The sequence below is a fragment of the Canis lupus genome, chromosome X, assembly GCF_048164855.1.
Source record: "Canis lupus baileyi chromosome X, mCanLup2.hap1, whole genome shotgun sequence".
Lineage (NCBI taxonomy): Eukaryota > Metazoa > Chordata > Mammalia > Carnivora > Canidae > Canis > Canis lupus.
In genome coordinates, this window is record NC_132876.1 from 19,007,042 (window position 1) to 19,031,296 (window position 24,255).

Sequence of the window (24,255 nt, forward strand, 5' to 3'; positions counted from 1 at the left end):
GCGCCCTGGGCCAAAGGCAGGCGCCAAACCGCTGAGCCACTCAGGGATCCCATATTATGCATTTTTTTAAAAGGCTGATTACCTCAAAACCCAGAAATGGCCTCCAGGCTCTCTGCTGACATAACCCACATTTATGAACGCCAAAAGCAGCTCTCCAGATTTTCTTCTACTTCATTATATGAAGGAGAGATACTGTTTTGTAAAATCTTGAATAAATTTGTAAATCTAAAGAAAATGTTTGTCTTGTTATTGAAGATATTTTACTAAAGAGATCCTGAACTTGTTTTTTCAAGAATTATTTCAATTATGAGTGAACAGAATATGATTTATTTACTGTAACTTTGAGAAACTTACCAGGGCATTAAGGAAAGAATAAAATGGAAATATATAAATCATCAAGCATATTTAACACTTTCTATGCAGCAAGGGGGCTCACAGCATTATTTTTTTCTTAAAAAGTAGTCAGCTTTCAGGGTACCATAGTGGCTTAGTTGATTAAGCATCCATCTGACTCTTGATTTAGGCTCAGGTCATGATCTCAGGATCACGAGATCCAGCCCTGCATCGGGCTCCATGCTAGGTGTGGAGCCTGCTTAAGATTCTCTCTCTCTCAGGCCACCTGGGTGTCTCAGTTCTTTAAGTGGCTGCCTTTGGCTTAGGTCATGATCCCAGGGTCCTGGAATGGAGCCCCACATCGGGCTCCCTGCTCAGTGGGGAGACTCTCTCTCCCTCTCCCTCAGCTCATGCTCTTTCTCTCTCAAATAAATAATATCTTTAAAAAAAAAAGATTCTCTCTCTCCTTCTCCCTCTGTTCTTTCTCTCTCTCAGAAAAAAAAAAAGGAGTCAGCTTTCAGTGAAAACTTTAGGAGGCAAAATCCTGAGGAAAAATATAAATATTGGATGAAATATGATAAGTAATTTTGAATTATAAGAAAAAAAAATCTGACCCCAAAGTGACAAAGAATGTTAATCCAAGAGTCCTGCTTGTTTATTAATTTGGTTCCATTGGTGCTGGAGCTTGTCTTAGAAAGCTGTCGGGACGCCTGGGTGGTTCAGCAGTTGGGCATCTGCCTTCGGATCAGGGCATGATCCTGGAGTCGCAGGATCGGGTCCTACATCGGGCTCCCTGCATGGAGCCTGCTCCTCCCTCTGCCTATGTCTCTGCCTCTGTATCTCTCTGTGTCTCTCATGAATAAATAAATAAAATTTTTTTAAAAAGAAAGCTGTTAGTTGGGCTTCACATCTCAACTGTTCTTGTTTACATTACTATTATAGTAAATGTCATTGCTATAAGAAGAGAATGCTAGGGCTCCTGGCTGGCTCAGCCAGTGGAACATGCAACTCTTGATCTCGGGGTTGTGAGTTCAAGCCCCACATTGGGTGTAGAGATTATTTAAAAATAATTTTTAAAAAGATTTATTAAAGCAAGAGAGAGGCAGAGAGAGAGTGAATGGGAAGAGGGGACAGAGGGAGAGAATCCTGAAGCAAACTCCCTGCTGAGTGCAGAGCCCAATGTGGGGCTCCATTCCAAGACACTAAGATCATGAACTGAGCCAAAATTAAGAGTTGGCTGCTTAACTGACTGAGCCACCCAGATGCCCCCAAAATAAAATCTTTAAAAAAATAAAATAAAATAAAATAAAATCTTTAAAGGGGCACCTGGCTGGCTCATCCAGTGAACATATGACTCTTAATCTCAGAGTCATGAGTTCCAGGCCCACATTGAGGATAGAGATTACATTAAAAAAATTAACAAAGGGGCAGCCCAGGTGGCTCAGTGGTTTAGCTCCTCCTTCGGCTCAGGGTGTGATCCTGGAGACCCGGGATCGAGTCCCACATTGGGCTCCCTGCATGGAGCCTGCTTTTCCCTCTGCCTGTGCCTCTGCCTTTCTTTCTGTGTCTCTCATGAATAAATAAAATCTTTAAAAAAATTAACAAAATAAAATCTTAAAAAACAAAGGAAAATCTTTAAGATTTGTCCTTTATGTAAGCCTAATAACCCACCATCAGAAGACATGGACACTTTATGGTCTTTTTCAATAAGACATGCATCTTGACTATTTACCTCAGCTATTTATGAAATGGCTGACTAAAGTTGAGCTCAGATTACAGTAATAAACCAGTGTCTTTGAGAAAGTTAAATAGCCTCTATGGTGATTGAACCTCTGGTTCATAAGTTTCAGCATGAAAGATGACCTAATATAATGGAACAAGCACCATATGTGGAGTTGGACAGTCTAGGTTTGGATTTTAGACTCCACCACTTACTGCCAGTGATACTGAATAAATCGTTTAATATCTCTGAGCCTCAGTTTTGTCATCTGATGATCAAGGATTGTGCAGATTACATAAAACGACATGCGTGGAAGTGTGACACATAATACGGTTTTGTAGCTAGGCTTTAACCAACAGTCCAGTTGCAGCTAGGGTCCTAGTGACTCTAAGAGAATCTCTCAGGTGTGTCTTCCATCATGGTCTGAGAATGTATACAACAACTACTGTGGAGTCAATAGGTATGAGCTAAAAGGCAAAAAAGAAAAAGAAAAAGAAAAAAAAGAGCTTCAAGGGAACCTCAGAGAACCAGGTATAAACCCAGTCTCCTGGGGGAATGGCAACCAGAGCTCACTGAAATGTAGCAATCGTCAGAAGACTGGGTGTGATTGGTGGTGAGATGGAGGAAATGAGATAGAGCAGGACCCTGCCCTGACCACTGCACCACAGAGACAGCACCTTGATGCTTGGTGTGGAAAGGAGGGATCACCTACAGTACCAGGGGGACTTTAGCATCCAAGTCTTGCGGGTACAAAGGGGAAGACAATGACTTATTCTTATCTGAGCAGCTGTCCTAGTGGGGCCCCAGCTGCATGGATCCCCGTGCCAAGGGGAAATGGAAAATACTATAATAGCCTCTCTTGTCTCCATTCCCTTTTCCTAGATGAGCTTTTTCCCACTGGAGCACTAGAGCAGGGCTTTCTTCCCCCTTCTGGTAGTCAGCCTGCCAGGGCCAGGGGCCAGCCTTACACTGGCCCGAGGGCAGGGGGGTTGGGGAGGCTCTGACCCAAGAAAGTTCCCATTACAGGATCTATACTGAGGTCAGGAAGTCCATCACAACAGTCACCATTTGGGCTTTAAGGCTTCACATACAAATAAAATAAAAATAGCCTCCCTGCAACTTGTCACACCTTCTCAGATGCATCACACATTGTTGATACATGTACTGTGGGTGAGTTTACCATATCCTCTCCAGAGAACACAGTTTGAGGGACGATTGGTGTAAAAAGCTTGGCAACAGTAATAGCTGCAAGGAGCAAGTAGACTTGGTCAATTTTCCCCTTGTCAGTCAGGCAATAATAATGATGACACCAATGGTGGTGATGCCTATTGACTGTAGGTGATCTCTTGTTATCCTCCCAACAACACTATTCATAAACCCCATCCTACAAAATGAGGAAACCGAGTTACAGGAGATTATGCAACCTACCCAAGGTCACATGGCTGGTAAGTGGATAAGCAAAGTCTGCGCACTTAATCTCTGTGCTATACTGGCTCCTCGGAGAGAAGAGCAGCATGGTGTTTCTTTCTCACACATCTCTGAAACCAGACCACTCACGATGGACTTAGCTGGTTATTAGGACCAAAACCTCTTAGTTCTTTTGTTTCCAAAACAAAAGTGATGGTGGCCAAGGTACGCTGGCACCAGTGCAATGTTTTCCTGTAGTTGGTTATCTGGAAACCTGGTATTTATGTCATGAGACCTGCATTCCGCAGTCTATCTGCAAATGAACAAAACAGTTGGAATGACAGTCTTCAGGGTAGAACCTCAAAGGGACTTGAAGAATGAGCAAAATGTACCATCCCCGAGTTCTTGTTCATTGTTGTGGAGAGTCCTCTTAGGAGCCAAATAGATCTTCTACATTCACATTCCAGAAATGCCCCTGTCCCTGCTCCCATGCTTTGCCTGGAAAAATCCTTCTTATCCTTCAAGACCTAGCTCAACTGTCACCTCCTTTATAAAGTCCTTCCCAGCCCCACGGGCAGATTTCATCGATCCCTCCTCTGTGCTCCCAACAGTACTTTATGCAAGCACCGCTAACAGCACTTACCACATTGCCTAGCATATGCCATATTTCATCAAATCTAAAACTCTATTGATTGTAAGATATACCATCATTTTATGCACCACTAAGAAAGATTTTTAAAAACTGACAATTATGCTACAATATGCCACTGATTTGAAGACATGTCCCAAACTCAGGGATGTCAAAATGTTAGGGGGAAAAAAGGTACATCTCAGAAGTGATGAATGATGATAATAAGTGCTTAGCAAATATTTCTAGAACTAGATTGTGAACCCGAGGTAGAACAGATATTCCTAGGGCCCTGTGACAGTCCATAGTTCTCAGTAAGGAAGACACTGGGAATTGGTGGGAAATGGTGTGCAGTTGCATTGCTGATTTCAAATATTTAATCCAATAGATTAGTTTAAGGGATGAATGACCTGATGTGTTATTCCTATTTAAAAAAACAACAACAACATAAACATCTCCACACCTCCCATTTGATATACAAAAAGCTTAAACGACAGTATTTTCTTTTTAAAAAAGATTTGAGGGACGCCTGGGTGACTCAGTTGGTTAAGCATCCAACTTTTGGTTTTAATTCAGGTTGTGATCTCAGGGTTGTAAGATGGAGACTCGCATGGGGCTCCACACTCAGCACAGCATCTGCTTCTTTCTCCCTCTCCCTTTGCCTCTATGCCCCTCCATAAAATAAATAAATCTTTAAAGAAAAAAGATTCTGTGTTCTAGTTCCATCCTAGAAATCCCCCCAAGGGGGGCTAAGCCATGTGCTCATCTTTTCTAGACACACTTCTTCTCTGCCCCCCTAAATACACATAAGCATGCACACACTCTTGTGCAAGATAAACTAAGTTGTCACTGAAGACTTCAGATGTGCGGTTGCTCAACATAAATTCTCCTGGAGTAAAAACTCCTTTTAAAAAAATTGAAATGTGCTAAGAACGTTGAGCCTAGTGGCTTAACACAATTTGTGAACTATTTTCAACACGTAAGCAGCTCTGCACTCTAGCTGATCAGTGACTGAGAGTCTCTCTGGGGCAAGGACAGAGGGCTAACTTTTAAGGGGGTGATAAGGAAGAGAGCCTAATGGGGCAAATTGTTCCTAGCTTGCATATGCACCTAGGCCCTTGGCAGGAAGTCAAGGACCACCAGCAACCTGAAGGTCATCTTCCCCTTTCAGCAGGCTGCCAGCACCCAGGTTCAGTTATCAGGGCCTAGTCAGAAAGCACCAAAGATCACTATCTTCCAATTTAGTCCAATCTTCTCAGGCCAGGCACTCCCTGCTCAGCCTCCAGGTTGGCATAGTTTGCCTCCTTTCAGTGCCTTCCCCGACCTTGATGAATAAAGGAAACAAGAAAAAGAACAAAGGACCTCATTTATATCCTCTCCTGATTTATTATTTGGAGGTGTTCAAAAAAAAGAGCCTGTGTATATTTCCTTTGAAAGGAGGGGGGTCGGGGGATCCCTGGATGGCTCAGCAGTTTAGTGCCTGCCTTCCACCCAGGGCGTGGTCCTGGAGTCCTGGGATCGAGTCCCACATCAGGCTCCCTGTGTGGAGCCTGCCTCTCTCTGTGTGTCTCTCATGAATAAATAAATAAAATCTTTAAAAAAAGAAGGAAAGGAGGGGGGTCAGCCAAGTAGGTCCCCAAAGCAGCAGGTCTGCTTTGTCACAGGTACAGTTATACTCGCAAATCAAACCACTGAGAACATCGGCAAAGAACAGAATTTGAATGATTGAGGTACTCCCTTGTTTTACAGATGAGGACTTTTAGGCCTAGCTGGTTAATTAGCTAGTCATTGGCAAAACAGATCCTAGAACTCAAGTATCTGGACTCCCAGTTTGGGGGTTTCCCAGGAGGGAAGACACCTAAACCCTTACCATTGGACCTGTAGTTACATTTGGCTCATTGGACTTAAAAACACCATGCAAATAGAACTCCTGTTACAAGAGATCTTAGTGATTGATACAAGCAAATGCACAGACTCAACTGGCCCAGCATTTCCACCAAAGGACCGAACCAGTGCATTTGCATTCTCTGTAAGTACAAAATTGTCATTGCCTAAGCCCCCGATGGGACCAGATTCCCAAACAAATCGAGCTAGATCGCTAACAGCTTACCTCGGTGACATCTTACACCTTTCACTCCAGCCCCTGCCAGCTGGTGATATAAACCAGGGCACGAAGGCTTATAAATTTTCCCTGGTACAATTTTGGAAGAACTGTGCAAACAACGCCCCTTGCTGGCAACATAAGAAAATGCAAAAGCAGCTATTGCTGACAAAATCAGGGCTGTAGCAAAGGTCACAGTCATGCTTCTTAAGTCGTCTTGTAGTCTATGGGAACCATGGCCAGGTCAAGGGAGAAAGCATGGGGAAAACAGCGGGGGGGGGGGGCAAAGCTGCATTTTTTTCCAGAGATGTTTATATGTGCCTAATTAAGGTTGGATCTCAAAGAAAGCAGATACATTTTTAGTATCCCATTGAGTCTGAACAGGCAGCTATAAGACCCAGAGACACATGTTATGCTTAGACACATAAGCAAGATTTTTATTGTTAACATCAACGAACACAGATGGAAGAATATTCACGTGCCAAGGACATATTGCTCACAAAATCACAAAATGGCTGTTGACTTGTATTTGTAAATGATTTGGTGAATCACTGCAGCATGTCTTTGAGTGAAATACTCATATATATATATGAAGCTTCGTTTCCATTTGGACTCTCACGATAATGTCATGAGAAAGAGAAAACAGAAGCTTTGAAGTTAACGCTTACACATTTTATGGATAGCCCGATTCTACCCAAATGAACAACGGCTTCCCATCACACCCATTTTAAGCAGCACACAAAGAAAGCACAAGAAACACCGATTTGGCTCCATGATTCGCCTCATGAAAAGGCCTTTTTTTTTTTTTTTTTTTTTTGACTTTTAAAAAAAATCCTCTGTCAAGCTGTCCAGGGTACTTGATGATGTCACAGAAGCAAAGTGTTTCCTAAGCAACTCCAGGGCCCTGTTATTTCTTGCTTGCAGGGTCTTCTCGGCTCTCAGCTCATTCTTGATGGCATCCAGCTCCCCGCGGATCTTTTCCATCTCTAATTCATAATACAGTTTCATTTCTTCCTTCAGGAGCGCGTTTCCGATCTCAGTTTGACGCTTGAGTTTCCTAACGGCCTCTTTTAAATCTCTGTTCTCTAGACTCAGCCTGTGGATGAGTTCTTTGGCTTGCTGGAGCTCTTCAGTTAGGTTTTGGACATTTGTCGCTTTTTCAGATAGGTCATTTCTTAAAGCTTGAAGCTCCCAGTCTTTCTTCGAAGTTTCTCCACCCGTTTCCTGAAACCTTAGGGGTTTCGAGGAGACTTCTTTTTTGGAGTTCAAAAGTTCTTTTTCAGCATTTTCAAATTCCTCTTCTATTTTCCTGCATTTCATGTTAAGTTCTTCCAGTTCTTCATTCAAAAGATTCAGGCGGAGTTTGGGAGACATTCCTTCGGTAAATTTCTTCTTCACGTCTTGTCGCGGTAGGATGGGTAATTCCTTTGTACTCCAGATAGAATGATCTTCTGTGCTATTAAAGCTTTCTTCGGTCACCACATCCAAATTAGATGATTCACAGGAGACAGAATTTGTGTCAGCTTCATTCTTTGAAATGTTTATCTTTCTCTCTCTTAAATTTGGTTCTTGTTCTTTTTCATTCAGTTGAGAAATAAATTCCTTCCTCTTAAATTTATTTTCTTCTTGAAACTTTCTACTGGACAAATTAAAAAGCCCTTCTATTCTATTGGCTTTATCTAAAGTCATTTGTTCACAAGAAGATTCAGGCTGAGAAGCCTCATCTAGAACATCCTGTGCACTAAAAAAAGGAGCAAACATATTCTCCTTCCAGTGTTTTCTTCTAGCATCCATTTCTCCAGGTACGTCTTCCAATTCCTGCAAAACAAATTTAAAATCAAGGTACACTGTTTATACTGGCAGCTGATGTAATGGAAATAACTACTTGTAGTGGCTCACGGGTGTAAAAACCTAAATATTTGAGGACTAGCTCTCCCTGTAACTCACCAAGAGAGCTTCAGGTCCCTCTGTTATAAACTGAAAACCAGTTAAGGTCCACAGACTCTTCCGGCCTTAAAATTCTCTGCTGCTGTGCAGTCTAGCCAATCAATTGATACATTTGGCTATTTACTGTAGAGAAGATGTTTCTATGAGAAAGCAACTGTACACATGAAAATGTACTGCTGGGATCCCTGGGTGGCTCAGCGGTTTAGCGCCTGCCTTCAGCCCAGGGCATGATCCTGGAGTCCCAGGATTGAATCCCACATCAGGCTCCCTGAGTGGAGCCTGCTTCTCCCTCTGACTGGGTCTCTGCCTCTCTCTCTCTCTCTCTCTCTGTATCTAATGAATAAATAAATAAAATCTTTTAAAAAATGAAAATGTACTGCTTCTAAAGAATAAAAGTGATTTCAAATTAACAGGTTAATATTAATAGTAGGTTAATACCTGTGCTTCCCATGTGCCTGATTTTTTTTTCTGGTTCGTTTGCATTGGACCACTGTTTACTCAGTCTTTAAAGTAACTAAAACATCAGGGCTTAATGCAATGTGAGCTGCTTTTGGTAAAGTATACCGTGCAGACTTCCTTATGACTAACTCTGCCAAATGCCCTTCTGTCTTGACCTGCAAATTCCTGCTATTCCAGTCTTGGGCTCTGTTTTTAGACCAGACTGCCAAGTGTACAGAAATCTAGCCATTTTGACAGCAATTTCATGATGAGAACCGAATGGCAACAAGTGAAAATATGAATGCCACCGAATGTGTTCTTCTCAAGATACTGATTCCAAGTGTAGTTCTTAGGTGAAAACATAACATACCAAATCACAACCAAATTTCCAAATTTCTAAAGATTAGAGGATATTTATTTGTTCCAAAAGGCATCTTCCCTATTCAAGGAGAATCCATAACTCACAGCATTCCTAACTTTTGGAAATATCTGATCAAATATAACTACTCCAGAGAGTAGAGAGAAAGGAGACCCCAAAAAAAAACTAAAAAAAAAACTAAAAAAAAAAAAAAAAAAAGAAAGAAAGTAGACCCAAGCAACACACTGAAAGGCCACTGATACCTGAAACCACCAAACTAGCAACTACAGGGATTGCCAAAGGGGAAGAAAAAGGAAGGGATCACTTTATTCAGTTTATACAGTCATTTGCTGCAATGCATTTGTAGCATCCTCACTGGGAAAAATCAAAGTGTGCCTGCATCTATTTTTCCCACGCATACAAATACAATTTTATCTTGGCAACAGAAAATGGCAATTGTTGTTTCTTTTTTTAAAGTAACACTTTCTTTCCTATTATTAAAGATTACAACATTATATTATTTACTATGTAATACATATTTATGTAACATTTCATTATAAAGATTCTAATAGTACTGGAAGCTCTTTGTAGGATTTTGGAAAATACAGAAAAGCACAAAAACCAAAAGGAATCTCCCTCATAATCCCATGGCTCTGAGATAACCACTTTTTTGTATATTATCTCTCCAGTACATTTTCTAGCAACAGTAGTTGCTAAATGTGAGATTTCCCTTGCTACAGTGAGAGTAAACTTGTTACCTGTGTGTACAGAACATGCCAATCCCTCCACCCTGGAAAAGGAGGGAAGGGACTTGCTATCTCTAAGGGTACATTCCCCACTGGCAACTACTTGGCTCTGAGTAAAAGGAAAGATACAAATATTCAGTGAAGGTGTTAGAATGATTGGTTCAAAAGCCTTAAGCCAAGCTTTATAAGTTTAGCTAGCCAGACCACAGTAATAAGTGGAGACTTGGAATTCGTGATATATGTTTGCCATTGGAGCATCACCTCCTTTCTCTTGAAATAGTCTTTTGTGACTTTTATTATTCCACTAAATCACCATCCAGAAACATCTATGCTCTATTTTTTCTTAAAGGGGAAGACCATCCTAATTCTGGCTTCTCTCCTCTCTTAGAAATATGAATGCAAATGACTGGGAGTTATCACAGTGGTCAGAAAAGAAAGGAACAGAGGGAAGAGAGAAGACAGTGATACTAAGTGCCAGTCACATTTTTTAGCAAAGTTTCAACAGACAATTCTGTAATAAAAGATACAAATGCTTCTAAATCAGGTAGCAAGAGGAGACAGATTAGTATTCCTTGTACCTAATTCTGAATGAAAGGCATTGATGAGACTGATCAGGAAGGGAAGTGTGCAGGGGGCACATAAGGTGAGTCCACTGTATACCTGGACGTAGTGATAATGAGAAATCTGAGATAGAGAGCTGGGTACAGAAAAAGGTTAAAACAGAAAAAACTCTTTTCATTAATAACTTTGTACCTTGAGAAAGTGATGTCTGTCCCCAACCCTCCCATAAATCTGACAAAAACACAGACATATTTTTTTCTCGTCAACTTCACTACCTTTCTTCCTTGGACCTCTGTACAATTTCCTGATATAGTCAGTGCTTTTCAAAGAATTGGGAAGAGTCCACTCATTTTCTAACTGAGGCTCTGAGAAGTCAGGTGACTTGACCAAGTACACACAGCCTGTAGTGGTAAAACTGAGACCCTCCCAGGTCAGTGCTGGCTTTAAAATTCTTCTGCTAGGTTTCATTCTACAAACTGAAAGAAAACAACCATTTTCAGAGCTTAGGTATTTTTTAAAGGGCCACAAAAGGAGAGAGGAAAAATGAAGGGGGGGAGGGTAAGGAGAATTGCATGTCACATATCAAAGGACAAAAAGAGAAAGGTTTGAAAAGCCTTTTGGAATTTCCCTCCCATGGCTTACACAGGACAGGGTCAAGGGGTCTCTGAGCTGCCTTTTTGTTTTTTCTTTCTTTTTTCTTTCTTTCTTTCTTTCTTTCTTTCTTTCTTTCTTTCTTTCTTTCTTTCTTTCTTTCTTTCTTTTCTTTCTCTCCCTCTCTCCTCTCTCCTCTCTCCTCTCTCTCTCTCTCTCTCTCTCTCTCTTCCCCTTTCATTGGCAAGATATTCTTTAAGGGCTTGTTCACAAATCTAGTCACAGAGTATGGCAAAGCCCAGACTGGGGGGTAAAAGTTGCCAGTCTCATTTTCCCTTCCCAAATTGCAGTGTTTGTTTTTTATGCAGAACAAGTATGACATTAGTATTCTCTGGCAAGGACAAGGAATATGCTTTAAAACAATGACGCTCCTCTACCCTGGCAGGGCAGCCATTTTGCTCTCAATAAACTCCATTGGGTAATTTGTTGCAGCACTGGGCAAATCAAACCAGAAGCCATCACTGAAAGTATAAGCAGGCCATTTTAGTGGGTCAGTTGTAACATTTATTACTGGAACTGCCTACCCAACTCGACATGGATTACTGAAGGACTAAAGGTAGAGCAAGGAGGTCCAAGAGAGATGAAAAACTTAAAGAAACAAACAAGCCAGAACACAGGGAAACAATATAAAGTCATCTGAGAAAAATAACATTAATGGTCCTCTAAGACAGCAATCCCGCAAAAGTCCCTGGGACTGCACAGTTGACAAGGGTGTCTGTAATACGGCTACATCTATTCATTTGTGCCTGACATAAATTAATAACAGACTCCAGATCATTCTAATTAGTGTCCTTCTGAAAACATTACCATTTATCCTCTGGTGACTTTCCTTTTTTTTTTTTTTTTGGTGGCAAAGTAGTAAAGTATTTTGGTGGAGTAAGGATCTCCTGACTCATGGAAGTGGTTTATATTCATCTAAAGAATGTGGGAACCACTGATAAAATAAATTGCAAATTAATTTATAATGTAATGTGATGCAACATAATATCCTCTTTGAGGGCTAAGCAAAGAGTAATCATTTATTATGGAACTTTAGGCAAACCATTCCATAAAAATCTTAGGTGAATGCACAGCTATCCTCAAACAGCTCCAGAAAATAATGCACCACTATTTACTGTGAAAGGAGAAACCCACAAAACCATCTCATTTCCACTTTCAAGGTAGGGGGCCCCAGGGAATAGACTCATATTAACATGGATAAGTGATCAAATATGTGAAATCTAATTATTTGTTCTCTAAAATATTCATTTTTAAAATCACATGCTTTAGGGAAATTCACTAAGCTAAAAATCAAAGGCCTTTTTTTTTCTTTCCTTCGGTTGCCTTATCTCATTTACATTGGAATTTGATTTCAAACTTTCAGGACCATCTCTTTTGCATAAATCTACATCTGTCTGCAAAATGCGATTATTCTTCCAGGCAGGGGTGGGCAGGGACTGGGAAACAGTTCTGGAAAACCTCCAGAGGCTTTTTTCCACTCCTACCCCCCACCTCGCAAAAGTGTTTCATCCCAAACTTTGTAAACTGCAAACAGGCATTGCAAAAGGTCATCTCCAACCTGGGATGGTCAAACGGTCCTCAGGACACTCAGCCCTCCAGCCACCCTGGACTAGGGGCCTGGCTTGTAGTCACAGCCCAGGAGCAGTAAGGGGAAGACAAAGGGCCCTTCTTAGCGCAGGGAACTTTTCCCCATTATTCTTGGATGGTTTCAGTTCTCCCAACCCTCAGAAAAACTGCTTGGCCAAAATAAGGAAGGAGAGAAAAAAAAAAGTCTGCTACACAAAGTCACTGGCCTGGCTTCTTTGCTCAATTGTCTGATCTGTTCTCACTTAAAAGCGGTAGTTCTCAACCTTTTCTTTCTGCCTCCACTGTTCCCAGGCACAAAGCACTACCATCACTACCCTCTCTCCTTATTTGAGAAGACTCTGGCCCCTCTAGGGGAGCTTCTCCATTCTCCACCCTCTTGAGAATCACTGGCTCACAGAAAAATGTTAAATGCCAAAATGAGGACCCGAATGAAGTATCTGAAGTCAAGGTGGGGGAACACGTGTTACCGTGCAAAAATGTGGGGACGAAGGAAAAGGAAGTTCTTGAGAAAGGAACTGAGTGTGAGTGAGGATTGTAGTGAAAAAATCCTGAAGGGTGGCAGATATCTTGACTCCCACAAGGTAGAACTATGGGAACACTTACTTATTGTGAGCCTTTTTTCTCCAGGTATAAAAGAGGAACAATATATACCCATTTCACAGGTGGTTAAGAGAAATGAATGAAAATGAAAACAGAAGCAATTGTAAAGTTTACTGTCAACAACAGGGTTTGTTCTTTTTTTAGGTTTTCCTTACCCTCCCTTGGAACATAAACCAGCCAGTCCAATGACCTAACCCTTCTACAAAGAGATGTTTCCTCCAAAGTTGCCAGCCTGAAATTATCAGACATCAGAAATAGCTTGGGGCAAGGGGGGGAGAGGAGGAGGAAATGTAGGTGCTATTAAAACAAACAGTGAGGACCCTAAACTCAAATCTTAGATTAATTTAACCTGCAGCCTCAGGGAAAGTCAGCCCTAAATCCTGAAAGTGGCTGATGCCCCCACATTTCTGAAGCCAAAGGGATCCTAAGGTAGTCCTTTCCACAATCGACAATATTTGCATTTTATCGCCAGTTGCTTTACCCAGAACTTTAGGATGACTGTGCACTTTGAGTTTTTCCAGTGCTGCTTCAACAGCATTTCATCATACTTTTAATTCACTGATACACTGTGATCTCCTGGGATGGATCTTATTCACCTTTGTTTCCCTACACATAGTGGCCACCAACAAATATCTGTTGAGTGAACGAGCCTTAATATTTTTTTCTGAAAATTATCTAATGCTGTGATTCTGAGTTTTTGTAAATACTGAGAATTTCTCCTCTGGTTTATGCAGTATTTGGGGGACCATTTTTGGAAAAGGACTTCCCTTTTCCCCTCAAAGTTGATTTGGCTTAGCCAAAGTCTTCAGGACACGGTTTCTTTTGTATTTTCATGAGGTTTTTTTTTCATGAGGCTTTTTGATAGTGTGCTGACAATGCAGATGAACCATCTAGTTACAAGGTTGAAGTCTTGGATGTTGGGTGAGGCTCTGCGCTTCAGAACACCAACAGTAACAATATATCAGCCAGCACAACTGTACTTACACTCTCTGACGTCCAAGGTCTTCTGTTGGATGCCGTTGTTCTCCTTCTCCAGTGTGAACTGAAAATAAAATTCCCACAGCATAATTAGAAAATATAATTAACCAGAATGCCCAAATCCATGTTTATATCCAAGATGTAGCTTAAAATGACAAGTGATATACTTAGCATGCCGTGTGGCCTATCTAAAATATGATGCCAGACACTCTGAAGCAAGTTTTCTTTTTAACTTGCCAACCCACTTTCCCAACTGTTATGCCACTAAGTCTTCCGTCCCCCAGAGATGCAAATATCAAATAGGACAAGAATCATGGTGGCATGTTATTCAACACAGTCTCTCCCGGCCTTTAGCACCTACTGAACAAATGAGCCACTGCTGGTGCCCTCAGGAACATGCTTGTTATTAACGAGTGTGCCAAGAGCCACGTTAGCAAAGGGCTGGAGCCTAGGCCTTGCCTCCCTTCATCAGAGTCCGGTTAATTTGTGAAATCACGAAAAAGGAAAGTGATCTCGATTTTTTTTTTTTTGCCTCAATCTTTCAGGGTCTTAACATTTCAGAGCCAAGTGTCCACTTCACGGGACAAACTGTTTTGCCTATTGTTTGGCAGATATTGAGAGTGAAGCAAAGTACCATTGAAAACTGGGCCCTGTAAACGGTCATCACCCTCCAAGTCTTTGTTATTAGTGTGAAACTATTCCCTCTAGAAGAAAAGATACGGAGTCACCTTAATTCCAAAGGCTGAGTACTTTATTAGTATGGAAGTCACATTCTTGCTGTAAAGCTGTATCTGTGCATGCATAGTTTGGGGTTTTTCTCGGTAAATGGTTAACAAACTCCTGCCATCGCTGCTTCCAGTGGAGAGAAGGGAGCTCGGATCTGGGCGCTCCCTGCCATCTCCCCAGTCCCTACCCTGTGGCGGAAGGGGGAGCAGGGGGAGTGGGGGGGCGGGGGTGGTGGTGGGGCAGCCGGCGAGGCCTGACCCCACTCCTCTTTCTGCACCCGGACTCCCACACCCAGTTCCCTCGGCTCCCCGGCGCCCGCCACTCCCGGCCTGGGCTCTGAAGAGAGCAGAGAGCTGCAGTCGCGGGGGGCGGGGGGGGGGCAGGGGGCGGAGGCCGAGGTGGTGGGGGGACGGGGTGCCTCAGCCCGGGGTCCCTCAGCGGCGAGTCCGGGGGATCCCCGGCGCTCCCGCGCGCAGACGTACCTGGAGATGTGGGTGGGGTCCGGCGGGCCCTGGCCCCTCTTCCCCGAAGCCAGCCACCACCGGCGGGCGGCAGCCCTGGGCTCGGCGCTGGCCACCGCGACCCGGCCCGGCCGGCCGGGGGCAGAGCCTCTGCAGTGCAGCGCCAGCGCGGGCCGCGCCGTTGCCTAGCAACCGGCCGGCCGGATTTAAAGGGACCCGGGCGCCGGGGCCCCGCGCTGCGCGCGGGGCGCTGCCTGCCGCCAGTCGGGGCCCGCCGGGGCTCTGAGCATGCCCGGTGGGGCGGGCACAGCGGCGGTGGCGGCTGCCCGCCGGCGGTGGGAGCTCAATCGGCCGAGGGCTGAGTCAGAGTGGGAAGGGGCGACAAAGTGTGAGGCGGCCCCACCCACCGTGGGCTTATTACGGAGGGCCCGGGTGACTCACAAAGCCACCTGGACACGGGGACTGGGGGGGAGGGCGTGGCACAGGGCTCATACCTAGGCCTGCCGTTTAGTAGCCTGGCGTTGAGGAGGGTCGGCTCCGGAAGGTCTCCTGGATCTGCTTCGGGGTCCCTAGCCCTGGGAATCCACCCTGCGCCCCGCCCCCACGCCCACCCCTGCCCCTGTGCACGGTGGTCTGGCCGGAACTTCTGCCCCTGGCCGGCGTTCTAAGGACCTGTGTCAGGCAGCATTGTCCCCAGGGGTGCCCCTGTGGGAGGCCGGGCTCGGGTCTCTGGTAGCTCAGGCTTCCTCATTTGCCACTCAGGAACTTCCGCGAACCACTGCTGCACCCACCTGACTGTAAAATCTGCTGGAGACACTCACCACTGCGCTCCTCCAGCCTCAAAGTTTGCTCCCAACTTCTGGGATTTGGTTGGGGGAACAAGCTGGTGTTCTTCGTTTCTGTTAGAGACTCCAGCCCAGGTATTTGGCCCAGTGAAGAAATGTTCTGGGAGCCTGGGTGGCTCAGTGGTTGAGCATCTGCCTTTGGCTCAGGGCGTGATCCCAGGGCCCTGGAATCGAGCGCCGCATCCAGCCCACTTCTCCCTCCGACTATGTCCCTGCCCCTCTCTCTGTGTCTCATGAATAAATAAATACAAGTAGAAAGAAACGTTCTTCTCAGACTTTGATTAGGCGGGTTGCCTACTACTGATTCTTCCATCACCAAATTGGTCACACAAACTGATAACACACACAACGGTGGCTCTAGTCTGATCAGGACCCAACTAGGCCTGACCAAAAGATAAACCCAGCAAAGGTTGTGGGGCCTTGAACAGAGCGGGACTGGGGTGTTCAAATTTGTAATAACTGTGACTGTTAAGAAAGATCACCCGCTTTTTCCAGAAAGGAAACATTGGCTCAGGAATATCCAGTGAAAGGTTTAAGTGCATTAGAAAAGGGGCAGTCTAATGTCTCCAGACTCAGCAAGGGACTGATTGAGAAACAACACCAGGATACATTTTGAAACTTCAAAACTTCTTGAGAACCGGATCTAACAGGTGTTTGGGAGCTGGCAAGGTTGCATTCAGAAGCCCTGAGGCCCACTGCTCAGTCTCCTTTTTCCTCCTTAGAAAACCAATGTCAACAAGGGTTGGAGGCTGGAAGAGGCCTGATGTCATGGGTGTTTTGTTATGGACCTTGTCAGAATTAGTTTGTGGAACCGACAAAACCTCTTTTTTCCATAATAAATCTCCAAATTGCCTTGCTTTTATCATTTATCATAAGGGTCCCACTTATTTGTGTTTGATATAGGATCCCTTATTAGCATAATAAAAGAATCTTAATAGCTCTGTGCCTCAGTTTCCTTGTTTGTACAATGGGAATAATAATTGTGTCTAACTCATAGGAGCATTATGAGGATTAAGTGAGTTAATATTTCCAAAACCTTTAGGGCAATGCCTGACACATAGCAAACTCTATATAAATGTTTGCTATTAGTATTAGGATAATCTTGTTCTATAAGTTCATTACCCTCCTAAAAATATAAATATAAACACACAGATGGTGATAGCTCAGGGTGAGGTCTCAAGACTCAAAATTCCAAATCTTGATTTTAGGTGAAGTTGCAGACTCCCATTAGGCAACCCCACCCTGCTCTCAGATCCTTGAAAAAAATGCACAAAGGGTTACTTTGGTCTTGCTGTACTTCTATTTTTAAATATGGTGGGTCACTCTTTTATGTACTCAAAATATCAAATGGCAGAGAATCAACAACAGAGAGGACAGAGAATTCTGTTACTCAAGGCTACTGCATACTTAGAGACAGGTTTTCAAATATGGAAGTCAGAAAAGAGTTTACTATCTTCTGGAAGTGGATCAATACAAAGGCAACAAGGCACTTAAAAATAATAGAATCATACAGTCACATGACAGAGTTCAACTTTCTTGTCTTATCAAGTAGGATATTGAGACCCAGAAAAATAATGTGATTTACCCTTTGATCACACAGCAAAATAAGCTGCTTTCCATTTCCATGATGAGTGATCCTTGTTTGAATAGCCTCAAACCTGGGATATTTGGGACAATGAAAAAATACACACTTATGAGTGTATGTTGTATATTGATAAGTATTTAAATTATCCATGCAGATAATAAAGGCTAACGTTTCTCACACCCCACGACCTACATACAGGCAGAATCTGTTGGCTCTGCCTTCATAATGTATCCAGAATCTGATGATTTCTCACCATCTCCACCATTACCACCCTCATCCTGGTCCCCGTCATCTCTGGACTGGACTATGCCAGTGGCCTCCTAACTGCTTCTACCTTTGTCCACTGTATTAGCTTCCTAGGGCTACTGGATCAGAGTATCACAAACTAAGTGGCTTAAAACAACAGACACTTATTCTCTCACTGTGCTGGAGGCTGGAAGTCTGAAATCAAGGTGTTGGCAGGGATGATTCCATCTGGAGACTCTGAGAAACAATCTGTCTCTCCCAACTTCTAGTTGTTGCTAGCAATCTGTGACCTTCTTTGCCTTGTAGACACATCACTCTAGTCTCCACTTCTGTCTTCACATGTTGTTCTCCCTATGTGTCTGTGTGTTTTTACATAGCTGTCTTCCCTTTTTGTGTCTGTGTGCCCCAATTCCCCTCCTCTTATCTAGTTTATAATGGTTGAATTCAACCTACAATACCACCACCATCGATTCACAACACACATTCAGAGAGACCATTATAAACTATTAAGTTGGATCATGTTACCACTCTGCTCAGAAGCCTACAAAGGCTCCTTTTTTTTTTTTTAGAAAGAGTGTGAAGGGGGAGGGGCAGACGGAGAGGGAGAAAGAGAATCTTAAGGAGCCTCCACACTTGGCATGGAGCTCGATGCAGGGCTTAATCTCACAACCCCAAGATCATGACATGAGTCAAAATCAAGAGTCCGACACTTAACCAACTGAGCTGTCTGGGTGCCCCAGGGGCTCTCAATTTGACTTGCAGTAAAAATTAAAATCCTTATGATAAGGCCCTGCAGGCTTTGCATTGAGAATCCTTCTAATTCCTCTCTTCCTTTTCTTAAATTTCTCCCAGCTCCCATTTATTCAAGTAACAATCACTGTGCACTTCAATGTGCCTGAAATTGGGCTAAGTGCTAGATATATTCAGATAGTTAAATGTGATAAATACAGTGACAGAAGTATTTACAAAATTAGGATGGGCTCGGGGCACCTAGGTGGCTCAGTTGATTGTCTGCCTTTAGCTCTGGTCATGATCTCAGGGTCCTGGGACTGAGTTATGAGTCAGGCTCCCCACTCAGTGGGACGCCCACTTTTCCCTCTCCCTAACTCTCTCCCCTCACTCTGCTTGTTTGCTCTCTCTCCTTCTCTCTCTCTCAAATAAATAAAATCTTTTAGATTTTATCCATCTATTCATGAGAGACACACAGAGAGAGAGAGGCAGAGACAGGCAGAGGGAGAAGCAGACTCCATGCAGGAAGCCCGACGTGGAACTCGATCCCAGGTCTCCAGGATCATGCCCTGGACTGAAGGAGGCACTAAACCGCTGAGCCACCCGGGCTGCCCCACATAAATAAAATATTTTTTTTGTATATTTTTTATTGGAGTTCAATTTGCCAACATATAGCATAACACCCAGTGCTCATCCCGTCAAGTGCCCCCCTCAGAAAAATTAGGATGGGCTCAAATGAAGAAGCGGTCAATCAGATAGGAAAGAGGTTTGAGTCAAGGAAGTCTTTAGCTCCTTATAAGTTGAACCATCTGAGCTGGGTCTTGAAAGATGAATAGTAGTTAGCTAGGCAGGCAAAAGAAATAAAAACAGAAGGAATAGCACATGCAAAGGCACAGGATGACATGACGGTTTGGAAAATCCAAAATAATTCAGATTTCTTGGAGCTTCAAACACAAGGCAGTGGGTAGGAAGAGCCAGAGGGAGAGGAAAAGCCCCCAGAAAAAAAAGGTAATGCTTGTCAGTGAAAATGATTTTTTTAAAGATTTTATTTATTTATTCATGATAGTCACAGAGAGAGAGGCAGAGACACAGGCAGAGAGAGAAGCAGGCTCCATGCACCGGGAGCCCGACATGGGACTCGATCCCGGGTCTCCAGGATCGCACCCTAGGCCAAAGGCAGGTGCCAAACCTCTGCGCCACCCAGGGATCCCGAAAATGATTTTAGTTTAACAAATTGAAATATCTGAAGATCCAAATAGAGGCATTCACATAATTGCTTTACCTTACAAAATCACTTAGTTTGATTCGGAAAATAATTATTAATTTATCTGCAACATGTCAGATAGTATGCTAAGTACTGGGCACTCAAAAATTAGTAAGATCAATGAACCCCAACCACAAGAAACATGAAGAAAACTACACTAAGGCACAGGATAATCACATTGCTTAAAACCAGTCATAGAGGAGCGCCTGGGTGGCTCAGTCAGTTAAAAGTCCAACTCTTGGTTTCAGTTCAGATCATGATCTCAGGGTCCTGGGATCAAGCCCTGCCTCTGGCTCCCTGCTCAGTGGGGAGTCTACTTCTCCCTCTTCCTCTGCCCCTCCCCCCATTGCTTGTTTTCTCTCTCTCTCTCTCTCTCTCTCTGAAAGAAATAAATAAAATCTTAAAAAAAAAAATAAAACCAGTCAAAGAGAAAATCTTAAAAGCAGCCAAAAGAAAAAAAGATACATTGCATACAGATGATAGGAGATTTCTCATCAGAAGAAAGGCAAGCCAGCAGACATCTTTAAAGTAGTCAAAGGAAAAAAAAGTCAACCTGGACTTCAAAGACAAAATAAAGATTTTTTCAGATATACAAAAGCTGAAAAAACTCCACACCAGAAGACCTGAACTCCAAGAAATGTTAAAGGAAGTCCTTCAGGCCTCATATAGGATGAAAAGCTGGATTTATAGAGGCACACCTGGCTGGCTCAGTCGGAAGAGTATATGACTCTTGATCTTGGGGTTGTGAGTTCAAGCCCCACACTGGGCGTAGAGATTCCTTAAAAATAAAATCTTAAAAAAATCTGTTATACAAAGGAATGCAGAGCACTGGAAACAGTAAATATGGGGATAGGTTTAAAAACTTCTTTCTGGGCAGCCTGGGTGGCTCAGTGGCTTAGCACTGCCTTCAGCCCAGGGCCTGATCCCTGAGACCTGGGATCAGGTCCCACATCAGGCTCCCTGCATGGAGCCGGCTTCTCCCTCTGCCTGTGTCTCTGCCTCTCTCTCTGTGTCTCTCATGAATAAATAAATAATATCTTTAAAAAAGAAAAATAAAGACTTCTTTCTTATTTAAAAATGATCAGGGATCCCTGGGTGGCGCCGTGGTTTGGCGCCTGCCTTTGACCCGGGGCGCGATCCTGGAGACCGGGGATCGAGTCCCACGTCAGGCTCCAGGTGCATGGAGCCTGCTTCTCCCTCTGCCTGTGTCTCTGCCTCTCTCTCTCTCTCTATCATAAATAAGTAAAAATAAAAAAAAAAGATCAATATTTTGTGGGTTTGTAGCATACATAAAAGAAAAAATATGAAAAATATAGCACAGGGTTCCCTGGGTGGCTCAGCGGTTTGACCCCTGCCTTTGGCCCAGGGCGTGATCCTGGAGTCCCGGTATCGAGTCCCACATCGGGCTCCCTGCATGGAGCCTGCTTCTCTCTCTGCCTGTGTCTCTGCCTCTCTCTCTCTGTGTCTCTCATGAATAAATAAATAAAATCTTAAAAAAAAGAAAAAAGAGAAAAATATAGCACAAATGTTGGGAGGGAATAAATGAAAGCATAGTTTTGCAAGGCTCTTGTACTATACCTGAGTGTTATATATCATTTGAAGGTAGAATTGAATAGGTAAAGTGTATTTAGTTCTCACTTTGCTTGGTTACAATATGCACAATATGCACAAATATCAGTTACCACAGTTTAGTTAAATAACACCGGTCTCTCAACAACACAAATATGTGGTTCAATATTAGTTACCATAGTGTATTAACTGTGAGCAATTGCATAAAGTACAGACTTTGCTGCTGGCTTTTCAGCCCACAAAAAACTATGCAGTTAAAAAAAAAAACTATGCAGTTGTTATATATGCATCATGATCACTAACCAATCACATCACTTCTTTCAAAGCATGTTGGCAACTGGTCACTACACAGCTGTTATTCGGTTCGTGCACAGACAGCAAAATGTACAGTTGTGTTGACTCCATGAATCCCAGTGATAAAATCCAAGTGACATTTTATTAAAAATTGGTAAGAAAAAGAGGGAATTGGCTAACAATTCTGCAGGTGCACATTCAGTTGTCCTTGTACCATCCCCTATATGTTATGTTATACAACTTGGTTTAAAACTTACCAAATAGGGGCCCTGGGTGGCTCAGTGGTTAAGTGTCTGCCTTTGGCTCAGGTTGTGATCCTGTAATCCCATGAGCCCGGGGCCTTCGGATCAAGTCCTACATCAGGCTCCCCACAGAGAGCCTGCTTCTCTCTGTGCCTATGTCTGTGCTTCTCTCTGTGTGTCTCTCATGAATAAATAAATAAAAAGCTAAAAAAAAAAAAAAAGCTTACCAAACAACAAAACCCGCCTAGGAAATAATTTTGTACTTTTTTCATATATTCTATTTTTTTGCCTATGATGATTTCCAAATAATGTCTTTTAAAAATATTATTTATTTATTTGAGAGAGAGAGAGAAAGAATGTACAAGTGAGGGGTAGAGGGAGCTGATGGAGAGGGAGAAACAGACTCCCTGCTGAGTGTGAACTCTGATGCAAGGCTCAATTCCAGGACCCTGAAATTATGACCTGAGCCAAAGTCAGACACTTAACCACCTGAGACACCTAGGTGCCCCTAAATAATTTCTTTTTTGAACTGAGATATTATTGATTTATAACATTATATTAGTTTCAAGTGTACAACACACTGCTTTGATATTTGTATATATTGTGAAATGATCACCACAATAAGTCTAGTTAACATCTGTTATCACCACACAGTTACAAATTTTTTTTATTGTGATGAGAATTTTCAGTTCTATAATGAATAATTTCTTCTGAAATGTCTTCCATTTCACTAGTTGTCTAATGAACTGGGTCTAATCTGCTGTTAATATCTTCAATTGATTGAGTTCTTAATTTTGATCATCTTTTTTTATTTTACTTCTGGAAGTTTGATGAAATGATTTTTAAAAATATTTTATTTATTTATTCATGAGAGACAAAGAGAGAGGCAGAGACACAGGCAGAGGGAGAAACAGGCTCCATGCAGGGAGCCTGATGCAGGACTCGATCCCGAGACTCCAGGATCACGCCCTGGGCCAAAGGCAGGCACTAAACCACTGAGCCACACAGGGATCCCCCTCCCACATTTTTATTTATTTAAACATAGTAAGCATATTTCTTTATATTCTGTGTTTAATAATTCCAGTATCTAAGGGTACCTGGCTGGCTCAGTCAATAGAGTGTGTGATTCTTGATCTCAGGGTTGTGGGTTCAAGCCCCATGTTGGGTATGGAGCCTACTTAAGTAAGTAAATAAATAAATATTCCAGTATCTAAATGATTTCAATTTATGGCTCTGCTGTCTGCTACTTTATCCAGTTCTCACTTGTAGTGATTCAATTCTTTGTTTGGCTATTAACTTTTTTGTAAGCTGCTCACTTTCCTTATAATATGAATAAATTCTTGAGATCTAGGACAAGGGTGAATTTCTTCAGCAAAGGATCTATGCTTGCTTTTGCTAAGTGTCTGGAAACATTCACAGGCCAGGATCATTTTAAATTTATGGCTAGACATTTCTTGAGTCACCCAGGCAGTGTGAATTGGGGCTGCATGATGACAGCTTCTGGGCCATTTTTTTCCTCTGTGTCCTGCTTGGCACCACCAAGGAAATATTCCTTTGTAGTCCCCTGGGGGAGTGGGTGGGATAGCAAGTTAAGTCCTCCTTCATGAGGGTTTATTCCATTTGGACGCCAATTTAATGGGGAAAAGACCTCTATTAGGCTTTCTACCTTTAATCTGTTTCTGGGTTTGTGTCTCTTACCCCTGTGGGTTTTTAAAAAAAAATTTTATTTATTTATTAATGAGAGACACAGAGAGAGCAGCAGAGACAGGCAGAGGGAGAAGCAGGCTCCATGCAGGGAGCCTGATGTGGGACCTGATCCCAGGACTCCAGGATCACGCCCTGAGCCAAAGACAGGCGCTTAACCGCTGAGCAACCCAGGCAGTCCCTCTTACCCCTATGTTTTGGATGACTTTTGCGAAATTGAAATCCTCAAACTCCCCAAATGCCACAATTGCCTTTAGGATAAAGTTGATATCATTACTTCACTTCTCTGTGCTCTCACAGTCTCTTAGGTTTTATTATGATAATTCCTTCCCTTGCAGATCTTTGAGGCTTTTAAGTAAATGTTTTCTCATTTATTATTTTTAAAAAACTATTTGAGAGAGAGTGGAGGGGGAGGGGCAGGGAGGAGGGACAGAGGAGGAGAGAGAAAGAATCTGAAGCAGACTCCACACTGAGCACAGAACCCCATGTGGGACTCAGTTCCATGACCATGAGATCATGATCTGAGCCCAAACCA

The 24,255-nt window shown here is 43.0% G+C and overlaps 1 protein-coding gene across 2 annotated transcripts; it reads right to left on the reverse strand.

The window, feature by feature from the left end:
- Positions 1 to 6,599: 6,599 nt before the first annotated feature.
- On the reverse strand, positions 6,600 to 15,568 carry CCDC160 (coiled-coil domain containing 160). 2 transcript variants are annotated; one of them, XM_072815270.1, is made up of 4 exons: positions 15,264 to 15,568; positions 14,062 to 14,119; positions 10,515 to 10,715; positions 6,600 to 8,007 (listed from the first exon to the last, which is right to left on the reverse strand). In XM_072815270.1, exon 4 carries the CDS (start codon positions 7,981 to 7,983, stop codon positions 7,012 to 7,014), a length of 972 nt encoding a protein of 323 aa, XP_072671371.1. In that variant the 5' UTR covers positions 7,984 to 8,007; positions 10,515 to 10,715; positions 14,062 to 14,119; positions 15,264 to 15,568; the 3' UTR covers positions 6,600 to 7,011. The 2 variants fall into 2 exon arrangements, with proteins under 2 accessions (XP_072671371.1, XP_072671370.1); XM_072815269.1 differs by lacking the exon at positions 10,515 to 10,715 and having other exon boundaries at positions 15,264 to 15,564.
- Positions 15,569 to 24,255: the final 8,687 nt, after the last annotated feature.